At 41.9% G+C, this 19,242-nt stretch overlaps 1 protein-coding gene across 2 annotated transcripts in view; it reads right to left on the bottom strand.

Moving 5' to 3' along the window:
- Positions 1 to 19,242, bottom strand: part of RORA (RAR-related orphan receptor A) — a 988,917-nt gene that overhangs the window by 32,356 nt on the left and 937,319 nt on the right. For both annotated transcript variants that reach the window (XM_006899640.1, XM_006899641.1), the window contains one exon: positions 13,984 to 14,069. In XM_006899640.1, the coding sequence (XP_006899702.1) occupies positions 13,984 to 14,069 (86 nt within the window). The remainder of the gene's footprint in view (positions 1 to 13,983; positions 14,070 to 19,242) is intronic.

Raw genomic sequence — 19,242 nt, forward strand, 5'->3', positions numbered from 1 at the left:
AATCATGCAATATTCCTTTGTTCTGTTCAAACTGCTTTTTGATCTATATAAAGGTTTTGGACAAGCACAAATGTTAATATTCTCATTCTTCCCAATGTTAGCCATATTTTTTTATGACCCACACAGTTAAATACATTTGGATAGACAATAAATCACGAGTAAACATCATTCTGGTATTCTCTACTTTCAGCCAAAATCTAACTGACATCAGCAATAATAACCCTAGTGTCACGGCCTCTTTAAATCCAGCTTGAATTTCAGGAATTTCCCATTGATGTATTGTGCTAGCCATTTTTGAATGATCTTCAGCAAGATTTTATTTGCATGCAATATTAATGATATTGTGCAATAACTTCCATATTCTGTTGGCTTACCTTTTTTTGAAAGGAAACAAATATGGATTTCTTCCAGTCAATTGGCTAGGTAACTGTCTTCCAACTTTCTTATTACAGTTGGTGAGCACATCCAGGGCTGCATGTCTTTGTTGAGACATGAAAATGTGTATCCCATAAGGTCCTGGAATCTTATTTTTGTGCTAATTCTTTTTGTCTAGTTTAGACTTATTCTTTAAGTTCTATTGGTTCTTGACTACTTTCTAAAATGTTTCATTCAGTATTGACCAATTGTGACTCTGCATTTCTTGTTTCTTTCTTTTTTTTTTTTATGCTTCCTGCATCATTCAAGATTCTGCCAATAGAATCCTTTGTCAACTCCAGGCTTGAATTTGTTCTCTAGTTCTTTTAGCTTGAGAAATGTCAAGTGTGGCATTCTCTCTTGGTTTTCAAACTCCAGCTCTTTGCACATTTTGTTGTACTACTTTGCTTTGCTTCTCAAGTTGTCCTCTGAAACCTTCAGTTCATCCCTTTTGGTTGACCCTCTTTCCTCTTTGTTTTGTTTTCTATTTCTAATGAATGTTTCAGAGTCTCTTCTGATATCCATTTTGGTTTCTCCTGCCTTTGTGACGATGGCCTTTTGCTTTTTTGCATGGATGATTTCCTTGATATCATTCCACAACTAGCTGGCCTTCGATCACTAGTGTTCAGTGCATCAAGTCTTTTCTTGAGATGGTTTTACAATTCAGTTAGGGTAGACTCAAAGTTGTATTTTGGCTCTTGTGGGCTTGTTTTCATTTTCTTCAGCTTCCATTCGAACTTGCAAAGGAGTAATTGATGGTCTGACCACAAGCTGTCCTGCTCCTTGTTTTGACTGCTGATATTAAGATTCTCCATGGATTCTTTTTACAGATATATTTAATTCGTATGCAGTACACCAGGTGAGGGACAAGCTTATATTTGTCTTTTATGATTTTTTAAAAGGCTTTCTCAACAAATAAACCATTGATTGTACAAAATTCTGACATTCAATACCCAGCCTCATTTGTGTCACCAAGACCATATTTTACAACTACCTATTATTTCTTTTTGTTTTCAACCTTTGTATTCCAGTCGGCACGCGCGCACACACATGCACACACACACACACACACACACACACACACACACAGTAAATATATAAATTCCAAGGGAAAAGAGTCACTATAATTAAACTGCCTTAGTTATGATGCCATAAATGGTGCAGGCAGATCTATAAGAGATAATGTGCACTGCGTAGGCAGGAGGGTACCTAGTCTGGAAAAGACTAAAATTTCAGTTTTACAGTGGTAAAGGGCTCAATTGGTTAAGTGCACAGGTGCTTTATGGGAAAAAGATGGAGGATTCTGTTCTTGTAAAGGTTTGTGGCTTTGGAAACCCTCATGGGCAACTGCTTCCATAGGCCATGTATGGTCAATATGAATTGGAAAAGACCGAGCAACAGCGGTTTGATTATAGGTACACTGATTTAGATGCTTAAGCTTTGAAGTCTGGGGAAAAATAAGTGATCCTTTCCCCTTAGACTTTATTCCTCCACTGAGTCAACTGGGGAAAAAACCAAAACCAACAACCTCTGTTAAAATGTCTTGCGAGTAGCCTAGCTAAGAACTGAGAAGAAATCTCTTATCCTTTTGTAACAAATCCAAAGAGTCTTACTAACAAGGAGAACTACTGAAAACCAGATGGGAGGGAGCAAGTGGGGTTCCAGGGTGAGATGGGAAAGAGAAGTCAGGGGAGGCCACTGTGATTCAGAAATACTGAACAGGAGGGAGGCATGCTCTCTTCCCTCCAGCACTCCACCTTTTAAAGAAGCCCTTCTTTGTAGCACTTTGTGTCTTCCCAACGGTCGGAGGGATTGGCAGGGAGGCCTGGAGCTATATGCCATCTAACGGGGGGTGGGGGTGGGGGGGTGGGTTGCACGGCCGACCACACGGCTGGAGCAGCACGAGTCTACCAGCTGCTCCCTGTTAGGAAGCTGGGCACACTCCCGCTGCTCAGGATTTCTAGCCTCAGAAACCTGATGGAGGGTGATTAGTAATGAAAACTGACTCAACAGCAACAAGGGTGAGTTGAGAAGCATTTGGTAGTCCAAGAGATAAAACATTTAAAGCTAAAGTGAAGGAGAGAACTGGAAGAGAAGAAATGTAGAAACTGGAGGGCACATTGTGAGTTTCAAGGTGGATCCTGACTGACCGAGGGGCAGGACTGGAGAAAGTGTCACCAAGAACTAGGTCGCTGAGGGAGAAGCTGTCAGGGGCTGGGCAGTGCGAGGCCACATGGAAAGTAAGGGGCAGCACAAAGTCAGTCCACAGTCTCAGTGGACAAGTGATCCTCTGAGTTAGCTGGGAAAGAGATTAAGTTCCCAATTATGGAGTTTTATTATTTTTCGAAGATAGGCTAATGAACTGTTTTGACTTAGGTAAAAGTTCATATATTGTGGACATAAAAATAAACAGATGTTTAATGATAAAAATGGTAGGCTTGAACAGAGGCACCAAGATGAATTTCGGGGTAGGACAGGCTTAGGGGAACCATAGCACACTACCACCACCTAGTGGTGGCATATTAACATGCAATTATTAGAAATTATGAGCCTAAATTAGCATCAACTTGGAGAAGTGAGACACGAACAGAACCATTAGTTTTCAAACAAATGGTACATTAGAATCATTCACTGATCTTATTTATCTTTAAAAAAAGAAGTATCTTAGAGCTAACAGACTGGAAACTATGGGGATGTGGCTTGTTGTTGTTATGTGCCGTCGAGTTGTTTGCGACTCATAGCGACCCTATGTACAACAGCCCTAAACCCTGCTCTATCCTGTGCCAATCACACTGCCTCTGATACACCCATCCCAATTACCCCAGTCACTGAAATCAATCCACCTCATAGAGGGTCTTCCCCTCCTGCACTGTCCCTCTACCCTACCCAGCATGATGTCCCTCTCCAAAGACCTGTCTCTCCTTACAACATGTCCACATTATGTCAGACGAAACTCCAGAATCTTTGCCTCCAAGGAGTAGCCTGGTTTAACCCTTTCTAGGGTGAATTTATTTGTTTTCTTGGCAGTCCATGGTACATTCAATACTCTTCTCCAGCACCACAGCTCAAAGGCGTCAATTCTCCTTCTATCCTCCCTAGTCATTGTCCAACTCTCTGATGCATAACAACTTATTGCAAAAGCCATGGCCTGTATCAAGCAGACCTTAGTCTCCAGAGAGACACCGTTGCTCTTGAGTACTTTAGAGAGGTCCCTAACTGCAGACTTTCCCATCGCAATACGTTTTTTAATTTTTTTTTATTTCCTGGCTGCTGGTGCTTAGGTGTACTTAAAATCTGAACAGTATGAAACTGCCATTGTAGGACTGGAAGGGGGAAATAACAATTTTATACGTTTAATATTTTAACAAAACTCCATGAAGATGGCTATGCCTTCTTTTTGTTGGTGTTTCCCAGTTTCCTAATTTAACAGGTAACAGAACTGAAGCTCAGAATGGTAAGTGACTTGTTCAAGGCTCCATAGTTGATACAAGTTAGTGCTGAGACTTAAACTCCAAAGCCCAGACTTTGGAGTCCAGTACCCTCTAACTGAAGTATCTCTTCCTTCTTAAGTGCTGATCTGACTGAAAAAAAAAAAAAAAGACTCCCATTGGGTTTCATACGATCACTTCCATGTTTTATAAAAATGAAGAATAATGTGAAACACAATGTATACAAATGTTACAAGCAAACCAATTAAAAGAAAAAAGAAAAGAAAAGGCTCCCTGTACCTTCTGTCTCCCATCCCACTGTCTCAGAGACCACCTCCCCTGTGGCCTCACTTCACCTGGCTTTCCTTTCCCCAGAAAACTCTCTTCCCTGTTTCCCTTAAACATTCAAAATGACAACAATGCTGTGACATTGTTTACTGACTCCATCAGAAGGAGGTATTTTTACCTGAGGAAACTAAACTGCAGTGAGGCTAAGCCAGGTGTCAAAGCTGTAACAGATGAAGTGAATGAGCCAGGATATGAACTCCCCAATCCTCAGTGCCCCACAAGGGGCTCTGGTGGTGCAATGGTTAAGCATTTGACAGCAAACTGAAAGACTGACAGTTAAAACCTACTTCCTTAAAGATTATAGGCCAGTAACTCTTATAGGCCCATTTTACTCTGTTCTGTAGGGTCAACTAGAAGTCAGAATCAATGAATTAGCACACAAGAACAATGGGTATACCAAAGGCTGTAGATTTTGAAATGCACTATCAAAAATCTTTCAGACAACTGTACAGGGTGGACAAAACAATCTGGTAAGTAACAAAACACCCACCCATCCAAGAAAAATACAAAACAAAAGCACCTAAGAAAACACTTTGCAGTTCTGTGAATCAAAGCTTCACCAAGGATAGCCTGATCCCTGGGAGGTGGTATTTTATGCTGCACTGAGTACCAAGTTCCCACTGGGATGGGAAGCACTGTCACTAGCTGTAGCTGTTGTGTACCACGTACCACAGAGTTGGAACCAATTCAGAGCTGACCCTCCAGCAGGTTTTCAGAAGCATTAAACTGCACGGGAGGAGACTGCCTGTCTTTCTCCTGTGGAGCAGCTGGTGAACTTGAACTGCACGCTTCTGGGATTGTTGCATGCTTTGAATTAAACCTGGTATGTCCTATTGAGGTTATTAATAACTTGGCCCGTGAGTGTAGGTTAGCTGGTTGTTAAGTGGGAAGAGGACCAGGGGAGATGTCCAGGAGGTCACGCTCTGAGGGGCCTCTGCATACTTGGGGCTCCTTCTTCGTGAAGCTCGGGTTGAAATGCTGATCTGATGTTTGGTCTTTTGACAATTTTCACTTAATGAATTGATTCCTACAGTTCATTAACATACCCACTTCCACTTCTGTATACACATATGTCTTAATTAGCTGCTCATTGGCTGTTTAATTACAAGAAAACAGCTGACAGCTGCCTTGCTGAATTCTAATGGCAGACTCTTTGGAACGGCTACACATTTGCTTTTGACAACCAAGATTTATTCATAACTCTGATTTATTGTGAATGTTCATATGCTTGCCCAAATGATTGTATCTGCTAATACAACAGAAAGTATGGGATTTGGGGGGCAGTTGAAGTGGTGTATGTCTGTCTGCCATTCCATTTCTGAGACCGAGAAGAGCATCCTGTGTGGGAAAGGATACCCCCTCTGGTGCAACTTTCCTGAGCTTGGGGACCTTTGGCTGACAATGTTCACAAGCATAGAGTGCAGCAGAACATATCTTTGAATACACGTGGGCAGAAGGTTGAGTAACTGGATAAAGGGAGGTAAAGAGGACAGCTGTCAGATTAATGTGTTGTTTTTTTTTTTTTAGATTAATGTTATTGAGGGGTAAAGAGAATGCATTACATTAAGGAGAGAAAAAAAAGGAAATGATGGAGCGGAAGCACTAGAGGAAATGATAAAATTGAAAAAGTGTATGGGTACAAATAGCGGCTCCCAGGAAAGCAAAGAAGGAAGCCCATTTATTCTTTAGAAAAGAACAGGCAGCTTCCTTGGCAAAAGTTTGATGGTGCAGCCTCACGCCTGTGCATCTGGCAGCAATAAATCACAGAAACACGGATTTCCTGAGCTACTTCTTGTTCAATAATGACTGGCCTCCCTGTAGAACTGTCTGTGTAAGTGATCTCTGATTAAAGCTGACCTCGTGTGTCATACTTGGTAAGTGTAGATGTCTGCTTTTGAATGCAATTTGCCATTGTCTGAGTCAATCCAAGAAAACACACGCAAGCAGACCCACCCACTGCCGTCACGTCCATTCAGACTCGTCGTTACCTTACAGGACAGAGTAGCACTGTCCCCATAGGGTTTCCTGGGGCTGTAAAGATTTAAAGGAGCTGACTGCCGCCTCCTTCTCCCATGGAGCAGGAGGAGGGTTTGAACTGCTGATCTTTTGGTCAGCAGCCCAATGCTTAGCCTACAGCACCACCAGGGCTCCTCATTCAGGAGCACACAGTGGTAACCACGCACAGGAGAGCCTTCTTGTATGAGAGTGCTACGTGCAATGCAGCCACCAGCCCAACATCTTAACTGAACCAAGGAAAGGTGGCGATTACTGACACATGATTAAGAACAAAACCAACCAACCAAAACTACAAAGACATCCGAATCATCTTGACATACGTTGAGGTTTAACACGTCTCTAATCAGTTGTGCATTTCATCACAGGACTGGAAGACTGAGCTAAACAGAAAGTTTTCCTTATCACTTGCACATAACAGAACTGAGAGCTTTGATGTTACAAAGATGCAGTAACAGTTTGTCCTGCCAAAAGTCTAATTTTCATTTTAACTGACCAACTCTAATCCTGGGGCAGGGATTTAAAAAGTGTTATGGTAAAAAGGCTGAACATGAATGGATGAGTATTCAAAAGTGGACACAGTTGTTCCAGGGCTAATGCCATTTCATGACTGAAATAAAAACACTAGAATCCCCTAAATGACAATTTATGGATCACTTATGGGAAATTTATTTTCATATTAAAAAAAGTTCCAATAATTACTTATTTCCTTTTAAAAGGGGCGTGTGTGCGCAAAAAGTACCAATTTCTACACTGTAGGTATCTTTGAAAAGACTTTTTAGTGTCCATTTGTTGTTGTAGTTGTTGACTGCCTTCGGGTTGAGCACGACTCATAGTGACCCTATGAATAAAAGGCCTGAAGCCTTTCTATAACTGTCAAAATTTATCAAAGTTCATAGAGTTTCCAGAGGCATGTTGTTTAGGACGTGGATGCCACTCAGAAGACTATATTTGTGACAGAATAAAACCACTCCAGATTCCCTCTGTAGTAGGAAGCAGCAGCAGCTCTGCACAGGGCATGATGTTAAATGTATTAAGTGCTGAGTCACTATTTGACCAACACTACTTTATTCTTTATCAAGAACAACTCCTCTGAAAGGTTCAGAAACCAGCCCACTAACCCCAATACTTGGTGGTAACTTTTAACTTAAAATGTAATAGTTTAAACAGTAGAGCCACAGAGTAGGAACATATGTAGAGAAAATTTATAGACTTGAGATAAAATTGTTTTCATTTTGTAGCCACCGTATTTTACAACAAAGCTATACAGAGAAGCTTAATGAGAAATAGAACCATTTTCAAAGGACAATTTCAACTAATGATAATTTTCCTTCAGTGCTTAAATTTAAAATAGATTTTGATATTTAAGCCCTAACACTAACTACAGCCTTTTTTTTTCTTTCTCATCTACAGCCTTGAGTTTTACAATTCTTGCTTTCTCTATCTGCATCTTCCAAGACCTGATCCTTCCTGTAGGCTCTTGCCTCGCTTACAACCCACGATCTTCACTCAGCAACCATACAGGACAGAGGAGAATGAGGTTTCGACGGCTGTAATCTTTATGGGAAGGAGACCTATTGGCCTCACATGCTACTGGCTGAAAACCAGAAGGCTAGAAGTTTTGAATGCACCAGCTACCCCTGAGAATAAAGATGAGGCCATCTCCTCTTGTAAAGATTTAAAACCTTGTAGGGTCACCAGGAGGTAGAATCAACTTTAGAGCAGTGGGATTTAGAGGTTTCAATCTTTACAGAAACAGAACACCCTATTTTTGTCTTGATGGGTTTGAATTGCTGACCCAGAAGTTAACCCCCAGGGCTCCTTCTTAGGCAATATTGTTGTTGTTAGGTGCTGTCAAGTTGTTCAATCCTATGAACAAAAGGTCTGAACCCTGTTCTACCCTGTGCCATCTTCACACTTTCTGAGAGACAAGAACCCATTGTGGTAGACACATCAATCCACCTGGTGGAATGTCTTCCTCTCCTTCACCGACCCTACTCCCCAGATACAATCACGATCACCCCGCTGCCAGGATGTCATTCTGTTGTTACATATGAGGAAGCTGTATCACTAGTTTTTCCATAACCAGCAGGGGTCACCAGGCTGGACAAGTTTTCAGTAGTTTCCAGGATAAAACAGGCCAAGGATAAAGTTCTGGTAATCTAATTTGAAAAATCAGCCAACGAAAACCTTACAGATCACAATGGAACACAATACATGGATTTCCTTGTTTAGTATACCTCGTTGTTGTTGTTGTTAAGTGGCACTGCGTTGAGTATGCCGTATAGTGACCTATGAACAACAGATCTGAACCTGTTCTGCCCTGTGCTGACCTCAGCATCTCTGATACACGTGAGCCCATTGCTACAGTCACTATGACAATCCATCTTGGTGAGGATCTTCCTTTTTTTTTTTTGCCGACCCTCCACTTTTCTAAGTCTGATGTCTAGTTCCAAGGAATAGCTTCTGATTAGGAGAGACCAGCTGCTGTAGCAGGAATCTTATTGGGTGATGTAGAGGCCCAGTGAGCAAGAGAAAGCCTCAGTGAAATACTGGTGAGTAACCACAAGGTTGAACTTAAATAACCTGAGGATGACTCGGACGAAGCAGTGCTTCATTCTGTTGCAATGTTTTTATAAGTTGTCAGCCTGAAGACTGCTTTCAAGCTACTTAAATTCAATCAAGCTTCTCCCATTCCAGAGCTTTTACCTCTGCCATTCTCTATGCCTCTGACTTCCCTGGCCAGAATTTGCTCCCAATTATACTGGGAGGTTTTGGTGGCCTGGTCTGTAGGGAGTTGTGATGCTAACTCAAAAGCAATGCCTCTCTGGGAGTTCAAATCCACCAGCAGCAGCTCCACGGGACAAAGATGGGCAATCTCCTCTCATGCAATTTACAGCTTCAGAAAACTCCCTGGAGGGTCAGCTGTGAGTTGGTTACGATGCAACAACGGCAATGAGTGTGTGTTCAATACTGCTCTAGGAGCCCTGGTGGTTCTTGGATTAAGCACTCAGCTTCTAAATGAAAGGACAGCGGTTGGAACTCACCAGCCACTCCATGGATGTGGCAGTCTGCTTCTGTAACAATGTACAACCTTGGAAGCGTGGCAGGGCTGGTCAACTCTGCCCTGCATGGCCTTGATGAGTTGGAATCCACTTGGCAGCAGAGGGCTCTGTCCAAACCCTCTGTCCCCCAGCTCACTGTCAATTTCTCTTCAGTGAAATCCCACTAGGCTCCCAGGAGCACAATCATCGTTCTCTGCCTGAGCCATTGCTCCTGCTGCCTAATGGGATGTGCTGGCCCCTATGGCAGCCTGAGGTCTTGCCTTTAGCATTTGCTCCTTGCACAGCTATTTGGTATGTTCTGTATAAGCATCATCTCTATAACTGGAGTGTAAGCTGCTTTAAGGGAAGCAGTTTCTAGGTGTTTGGGTTTGTTACAGTGCTTACACTTTGGTCCCAGAGGTTTTCATAGTTTTGTTTTTATTGGTTGCTTCTGCAAAATAAATTGCAGAGGATCACAAAAATCAAGACTAGACCCAGCAATTTGCTCGGGTTGCCTAGTGTCAAGAAGCTGTACTATAAAACCTAAGGCTAGTGGTTCAAATCCACCAGCTGCTCTGCAGGAGAAAAATGGGCAATCACCTCCTGTGTGATTAACTGCCTCTGAAAACCCACTGGAGGGTCAGCTATGGATCAGTTCTGACTCTACAGTACACAACAACAACAACAACAACACAGAGCATTGTTATCAAGGCACTAAGGATTCTGGCTGGTATGACAATTAAAACAACAGCTGACATTTACTAAATGCTTATTCTATGCCAGGGAGTCTTATATGTGCTTTTCCTGAGTGCAAGAGACGACGCTATGAAGTAGCCACAATTACTACCCTCATTTATACAGACGGGCAAACTGAGGCACAAAGGGCAGTCTGACTCACCAGCTGACGGTTAAACTCAACACAGTGTCACCTTTTTATAGGGAGCTCTGGTGGTCTACAGGGAAAGGAATTGTGTTGCCAACCCAAAGGTAGGTGGTTTGAATCCACCAGTTTCTCCAAGGGAGAGAAATGGGTTATCTTTCTCCTCCCGTGTGACCTGTTGTTTTTGCTGTTATGTGCTGTCGAGTCGCTTGCGACTCATAGAGACCCTATGTACAACAGCCCTAAACTCTGCTCTGTCCGTGTGACTTACAGCCTCTAAAAACCAACTGGAGTGTCAGCAATGAGTCTGTTCCAACACAAGGGCAAATAACACCAGCTACAGGATCTTAATAGACAAGGATGGCAAGAATTTGTGTCCTAATCTGGACATGTTGTCAGGAGGCACCAGTCCTTGGAAAAGGATATGAAGCTTGGCAAAGTAGAGAGTCATTGGTGAGAGGAGGTACTCAGTGAGATGGACTGACAGAGTGACGGTCACAATGCTCTTTTAAGCATAACAGAGAGTGTGAGGATCTCCCAGCATTGGGCAAGGTTTCAATCTGTGGCACATGGGGCCACTATGAGCTGGAGTCAACTCAAGGACACCTACTGGATACAAATAGGTAGCAGAAGGTCATCTGTGAACAGCCCCTGTGAACTGTTAGGTATTCTCCCACTAACCAAGAGGTGGGCAGTTCAAGCCTAGAAAAAAAGGCTAGTCGAGCTAAAAAGAAAAAAAAATCATTCACTGGAAAGCCACTGAGCCACAGTTCTAGACATGTAGAGTCCTCATGAGTCAGAAGCAACCTGACCGCAGCTGGTTTTGGCAGGTTCATAGGGAGCATGGGAGAACTGGAGAGGTGACCTGGGAACACCCAGGACAAGGGAAGGAGTGACCAAAACATTTCTCAGTTTTGCTGTTCATGCACAATCTTACCTGAAGAGATCTGTGGTGAAACAGACCATTATTTCAGCAATTAAACTTCTTCCCTAAGTTTCTTAAGGTTTCAGATCGTTGACTTTAAGACGCAATTTGAAACACGTTCGCAGGATGATTAGTTCAAAACTGACTGAGTCACGTTCTTTCCTCTCATTAAATATCTATTTAATACATCTAATTAGAGAATGTCCATATATCTAATTATACTATCACAGAGATAAATTATTTACAACTGGTCATGGTAGAACCACCTTTACCTGGTTAGAACATGATAAATAATTAACATAAATGGCAAAACTCAGATTTTTTTTTTAACCTCACCATAATTAGGAATAAAAATACTGGATAAAGCACAGGGAAAGGATAATACAGAACAAATAATGATATGCATTAAAATATGAACACATAACGCTGTATAAGTCCCTGGCTGGACATAGGCCAAATGTGCTAATAGAGGTCTATTTTAATTTTTTGTTTTTGCTGCTTTCATGGTCCAAAGTCAGTAAGACAGAGGCCCAGGACCATGGATGACTGAAAACCACCTTGGCACTGGGGCTATGAATGGACAAGATCTGGAAGGGCATCTAGAAAACCAACAGCTGTGGAGTAACAGCTGCCTTTTATTTTCTTATTGCTTTTATTTTTGCCACAAATAAACCCTGGGTGGTTTGGGGGAGTGAACATGTATTATCTATGCCTGTTCAGCCACGGTGGAACACAGCCAGTCAGTTCAGGCTTTATTGTGTAGCATGTCCTTAATTAATCTTCTGTATTGGTGGGTTTTTTGCAGGAAACAGCTACTATCCTCAAGGTGCCCTGGTGACACAATGGTTAAGCACTCATTTGCTAACCACAAAGTTGATGGTTCAAACCCACTAGCTGTTCTATGGAGATGAGACCTTAGTGCCCTACTTGCGTAAAGTTTACAGTCTAGAAAACTCTATTGGGGGGGGGGGCAGTGTTCCACTCTGTCACACAGAGGTGATGAGGGTGAAAAAATAGACTTCAGGGCCCTTGGGAACAACAAGAGGTTGACTCTACAACTCTCATGCTACCCTAGACTCAACCCTTAGACACTCACTGTAATTTGTTATATGTGAAAGTCTTGGAGGGAGTGACCAGCTGCCTGGGCATAATGAAGGGGCATGAAGTTAACGTGGCTAGAATGCTTCTGAGCACCCTGTGCATTGAAGAAATCACCGAGGGGCTACGCCAGGTACAGAAAGCAAGTGTGCCGGGGACTTCTAAAAGGGGAGCATTGCTGTTCAGAAGCTGTTCACTGGGGGAGGTCACTGCCGTCTTCACTGGGGGCACAGCTTTGGGACACGGTAGCACAGAGTGATGAGGGTGAAGGCTGACAATCACCTGCCACTCCACATCAATTCAAAAGATCAATGTGCTAGGAGGTGCTAAAGTGATCAATGACCCTCTCTATACACCTGGGGCTGGCACAAGCCGGGCACCATACTTCATTTCATTTATTTTGTGGGAGGGCAGAGTGAGGGAGCAAAGGGTAGAAATTTCCCTCCACCTTTCAACATTTGGTAATCCAGAACACTGAGGCCTGGAGGGATTATCGTAGAAATGAATAATTCAGAATCCCCCTTAGGCAGCAAGTGTCTCACTTTTAAAGCCGAGTGACTTTTTAAAAAAAGGTAAACGTATTAGTTGATGGGTGTGCAAAAATCTCGATGGAAGGGCCTCATTAACACGGAATCAACATTAAGCATTTGTACACGTACAGAGTTGCATGTGTTACAATGATTAACAGTGAAACGAAGAATTAAGGAAATTACGCAATTTCCCCGAAGTCTCTGAGTAGTTATTTGCATATGTAGATGATTTTGTATTTTAAGACATTGTTTTTCTCCCCCCCCTTTCTAATTTTACTAAAGGAAAGCTAACCAAATTTTTCGCTTTAGCCTCAAAATGCTTTAGGGTTAATTCAGACCTGGTTGTACCAATCGGCTGTCTCAGAGGCTTCCTGCGTGTTTAGATAGCTTCTCTCCTGTTTATTTTCACTGCTTTATCCTCTAAGCTGTCTCAAGGCCCTTCCAATATAAGCAGGAGGATTTAAATCTTAATAAACTGAAATTTGAATAACAGAGGCAATCTGGGTTTAGGGGGTCTTGAATTATTAGGATAAACATCTCTATTTTCCCTTGTACCATTACACTTGGGCTGTGCATACTTTTCGAGATTGAGTAATAAAAATAGTAATTAGAACAATAATAATGATGATATTAACACAGAGCACTTTCAAATTTATAAAGACTTTGACTTTTAGTTTTTTACTCAGTTTTTGGAAGTGTATTATGTCCATTTCTCAGATGAACATTAAATGAGTCATTAAATGATTAAGACCTGTCCTGTAATCCACCGTGGTGGAACCAGGATCAGAATCAGTTCCTTTCAAGACCCTTCCTATAATTTGGTCAAATGTGTCAACATCTGTGTGGCAACAATAAGGCTTCCAATCTTTTTCCAATTATACTGCTCGGGACTGCCTTCTTAGAAAGCTTATAACAGGTATATCACAGATGCTTTTAATTTTGGCTGGTGTTTTTTGTTTTAAAATAAAATGATCACCAGAGATTGTTTGTCAGTCCAATCAATTCTAGAACTGAATTGAAAATAAAATATAATAAACAATCTCTAAATAAGTTTATGTAGCCTCCTGTCGATTTGGAGAGGGGAGCCAAAGTGTGTGTGTGTATGTGTGTGTGTGTGTGTGTGTATGTAACCACCTTTATAGCAACTTAAGGTTGAACTGCTTATCACATGCTGTCATTTCTCATCACTCCCAATTGAAAGGAGTTGAATTTTTGGAAGTAGTAGAAATGAAAATAAAAATCACAGAGCTACCTTCCAGCATTAATAGAAACAACAACAACAACAACAATTCAAAAGGCTTACCTTGCAGCCTTCACATGTAATGACACCATAATGGATTCCTGATGATTTGTCTCCACAGATCTTGCATGGAATAATTTCAATTTGAGCTGCAACAGAAGCACGCAACCAGTTAATTACATTTTCTTTTAAACACCTTATAAAAGCGTTCCCTGATCAGCATTTGTATAGTGAAAACTAATAACCTGCTAAACATTATACTGCATTAACTATTCATTGCTGAACTGTGAGGGTCCCCCTAGAGCCCTGGACTAAATTATGGCTGCTTGTTATATAATAGCTTTCGGGTTATTAAAATGGGTCATTTGAGAAGGTGTTTAAGAACCCACAAGAAGGCTGGAATCAGCATTTCAAAGCCTTCAAGAACTGGAGAGTTCGCAGTTTAGGCCTCAGAGCAAAGCAGATACGAAAATGTTTCCTCCGATCTCATTTTCCATCATTATTTTTAAAAGGTCATAAATCTTTTTTGGCTGAGAATTGGACTCAGCTGATAAAAGAAAAAAAATATATTCTCCAAAAAGCCAGGTCTGCTTAGAAAAATAATTCCATTCAAAATGTTAATCAGATACATGTGATTGTAAGTTAAGAATTCCTTACTCATCTGTTTTTAAAAATTAATGTACTCGTTCATGTGCTAAAAATGAGCCCATTTGTATACAATCAAAACCTCCCAGTCATAAGCTTAATTTTCTATCTGAATTTAATCATGATGAATCCTGACAAATTAGATATGCAGCTTCTGAGTTATTTATGTTGGAAGCATAACTTCCTAGTCCAAAGTGCCTGTGTTTCTGTGAACCAACTGCTTACAGATACCTCAGGTAGAAGATGTAAAAAAAAAAATAAAAAATTAATATCTGTTTACACCAAATTCTCAAACGTGTTACAGTGTATTGTTACACAAATATAGCACATCCTGAGTAGCCCTGGAAATAATATAATGAAGGATAAAAAATAATAATAACAACAAAAAATCAACCAACCTAAGGAATATAATAATTAGACATATAATAAAACAAAGTACTTCAAATGCCAATTAAGTAGAATTTATACATGAGATAAAGAAGACTGACGCTGGGCTTTGTAGATAGGATGACAACATTTACCAGTTCACCTGGAAAGGTCTATAATGCTAAGTTTATTAGTCCATAAGTCTCACTCCTAGGTAAGTCGACTAAATTACACAACACGTGAACTTGTGTTCATATAGTGTGTCCAATATATCCCTTCGCAAGCTCCACACCTTGCACAGAGAAATGAACACATATAAACTTAGGTCTCCTGGTGGAAGCAAATACAAACGTGTGCGTACACCCACACAGAGAACCCACTCTTTCTCTCACTGAAATGCCATATCCTGGGATAATTCCCACACCAACTAACTTTGGATTTGATGCAATATTGAATTCAATCCCTAGAAGGAGTATTTATTATGAAATCCTAAAATCAAACAACACCTTGTGGTTGGCATTGCCTTCGGGATTCTTGGGAGCTCTAGTGGCTTAGTGCTAAGATCCTGTGCTGTCAACCAAAAGACACTCGGTTTGAATTCACCAGCTGCTACGAGGGGAAAGGCAGGCTATCTCCTCCCGTGTGACTCAGGGAGCTCTGGTGGCGTAACCCACAGGGAGCTGTGCTGCTAAGCCCCCAGCAGCGCTCCTCTGGCTCTGAATCCATCAGCATCTCTTCTGTGGGAGAAAGATGAGCAATCTCCTCCCATGTGATTGACAGCCTCAAAAAGCCCACTGGAGGTTCAGCTATGAGTTGGCTCCAAGTGGCTGGCAGTGAGTTTCAGTATTTCTAATACAGTCAGAGCACAATCTTGTGCCACAGTTTGCAAGGTTAGAGAGGGATGGTTATGCCCAACATTCTTTTTCACCTCAATGCGCTGCCATCGAGGGGGAGCTGAATGAGAACTGATCCTCCACACACAGGAAGACACTGTCCAATTTTGTCCTGAAGAGCCATGGGTCGATCTGAACCACCACTGAGGCAAGGCCTTTGGATTAGCCGCTCAGCTCCCTGCGGACTATAGGCTCCAGACCTCCCATGTCAGTTTTTTTGAGACTCACAAAAGCCATGTAAAACAAGAGAAATTCTGAAAGGTAATTTCAGCTGAGAGCGATTGCCTGGATTTTCAAACATGAATAATTAGCCCACAGTGAGAACCAGCCTTCCCCACCTTGACCCCTAAGGAACAGAATAATTAGGCAAAACAAAGTGCCTGGGTTGCTATTACACAAGATTTATATGTGAGATAAGTAAGACTGACGTGAGCTGCTTCTGTCTCTGCCTCACCTCAAGGGGTAATCACAGAAATTAAAGATGGACCAACCTTGTTAGGCCCAATATTTAATTAAGCACACATAAACACTACTAAAGTCATACATGCAACACTGAGTTTAGTCTTTAAAGAGTTACCTTACGCCTGTTTTAACAGATAGATCGAACATTTCTACTTGGTCCTTTGGAAAAGTATGGTGGACCTGGGCATGACACAGGCACCCTGGCAGCATAGTGTATAAAGCACCAGTTTGCTAACTGAAGGCCAGCAGTTTAAGCTCACTAGCCACCCCTTGGGGAAAAGACAGTCTCTTCCCATAAAAATTCACAGACGTGAAAATCCCACGGACTTCGCGGCAGTGGGGGTTAGTGCATAAGCAATATTGGGAAGACTGAGGAAAATGGAGTCAGGTTTAAAGAAAAATTATTTATTTCTTATCAGTCTGACAGGTAGGTGTCTTAGTGGTTACTCATGAGAACAGAAACGGTGGTGTTAAAGTCTTTGGCTGAAATGCCTGCAAATGGTTCTCTGAAATCCTGCAAGTTACAGATGGCAAGTCGGGTAGAGGGGAGAATGCAGTGGCGCTGGGACACTCACCTTGGCCCCAGCACTCCCATCTTGGCATAATTCACTACAACTTGGAGAAGCTGTAGTAGAGACTCTGAGTTTGGTGCCACTATGAGGCAGGCCCCTAAATCCTTGAGTTTAAGCCTTATCTAGACTTCTAGGCTCTTTCAGATTTGGAGGGACTGAAGCCAAAACACTCCTAAGATTATGGAGATCAATAAACTTAGTACAAATGAGTTCACTGCAGATTGACCTGCATTTTCAAGCAAGAAAGAGGTCATTCACCTAGCCCTTTGCCACCACTATGTGTGTACTTAGTTCCAGTCTGCAATGCTGGCCAAGTCTCTTGCTTGGTGAGGTGGAAGTTTCTCCAAAGTTCAGGTACTGTGATTGGACAGAGCAAGCTTACTCTACTGGCCTGGTGGCCCTCTGATCTCAGAAGGTAATTTCAGTTGCAAATATGCTTTAGGAAATGACTAAACCCCACCTGCTCCAAAGAGCAAGCTGGCTGAATGCGATCTAATCATGCATGTTGATATTGGCAGAAAGCAAACATTTGCAGATTGGTGCAGGGCACTTCTTCGGCCCTCCATTTAATCCGACAATGTGCAAAGCTCCCCTCCCTCTCTTTTTAGTGCCAATTTACCCACATCAGATGAATCAATGCGAGAAAAAGAAAATTTAGTCAAATGCCTGACAAAATTTTCAGTACGGTTCTACAAACTTCATTTTTCAGGGAGGAAAAGACCAACGTCTCATCGCCCTCTGCCTTCCATCCTTCTGACGTCTCCATCTTCTCACAGGTAGTGTTGTGTCTTCTCTAAACAATTTTTTTTTAACACAATTACGAGTCTTGGCCCATCTCTATGCAGCACATATTAACTCAGCCAACATTTCAAAAGATGAGCTCTGTCAGACACCACTACTGTCAACGTTCACAAGTGCATTGATTAAATTAGCCCACATACATATTCATCACGGCAAAGAGGTTTATTGTGCAGTGGGAGAGCTGACGAAAGACATGTACATATCATCATGAATTGGCTCGACAATGAACAATCTTGCTATGGAAAATTCTAATTTGCCCACATTTTCAGCTCTATTGCCTAAATAATTTGCTCTTTTATGCGCCCTAAGTAATTCAAGCTGGCTCTCCACACCTGCAGAGGCAAACTGCTGCAGCTTCGAGGAGCTGACAACAAGTGGCAGCGGAGCAGTAGGAAACCTTGGAAAGCAAAGAACTAATTAATGAAGTGGTCCTCAGCTTGGGCTGTCAGGGAGCACTACACTTTTCACAGAAGACTGTGGTTTGTATCTGCAGTTCTGGAAGGAACAAGTGCATGGGCACGCGTCTACCCAAGACCTCACCTCTCCCTCCATACCACTCTTGATTCTCAGAACGATACCTAACTGTGTCTGTGAGGTAATTATCATCTCACTCTGTGATTTCTCAATACCAAGAATACAGTGGCCTTATAATATGAAATAATAATGTCTAATATGCAAGGATTTTGAAGCTCCATCTCACATACTTTAGGCACGTGGTCAGGAGAGAGCAGTTCTTGGAGAAAGACATTATGCTTGGCAGGGTGGAGGGACAGTACAGGAGAGGAAGACCCTGAATTAGAGGGATTGACACGGTAACTGGGGTAATAGGGGTAGGGGTGTCTGAGTCAATGAGACTCAGGAAAGAGCAGGGTTCAGAGCTATTGTGCACAGAGTCGCTATGAGTTGCAAGTGATTGGATGGCACATAACAACAACAAAACCAACATATATTTGTGCTTATAATATCCCAAGCATGATCTCATTCATTCTTTTCAATAACCCTAAGAGGTGGGCATTATTAGTACTATAACGCACATTTTATAGATGAGGAAATAGACGTACAGAGGCTAGATATTTATCCAAGGTCATAAAACCAGGAAGTGGTGGGATTAGGAGCTGGACACATGGGGTCTGTTGTCGAACTAAAAAATTTAGCTCTTGTCTGCTTCCCCCACTCCATCACCATGCCATTCTGCTGATCTACAAGGCTCATTCCTCTAACAGACACTAGGAACATACTGCTCTTGAGATGCAAATATTAATAGATGATCCAAGGGCACTGCTTAAATGCTTCAGCCAAACCTACAACCTATGCAGGCACTGACGTCAGGATCCCTTTCTTGAAGTTATCCGCCTATCGTTCGACTAGAAGTAATCACCAAATGCTTTCCAGGGCATGCACCTTTATTTTATACAAATTCTTGATAGAGATTTTCACCTTCGTGTGACCAACACCAACATTTAACAGTTCTTAAGGCTGAGAAAATGACTTAACCTCTCTCTGAGGCTTAGTTCTATATTTGAGAAAGACTGGCAGTCTCTTCCTATGTGATTTAAAGCCTCTGAAAACCCGCTGGCAGGTCA

Source organism: Elephantulus edwardii, unplaced genomic scaffold, assembly GCF_000299155.1.
Source record: "Elephantulus edwardii isolate Elephantulus edwardi_28Jun2011 unplaced genomic scaffold, EleEdw1.0 scaffold00264, whole genome shotgun sequence".
NCBI lineage: Eukaryota > Metazoa > Chordata > Mammalia > Macroscelidea > Macroscelididae > Elephantulus > Elephantulus edwardii.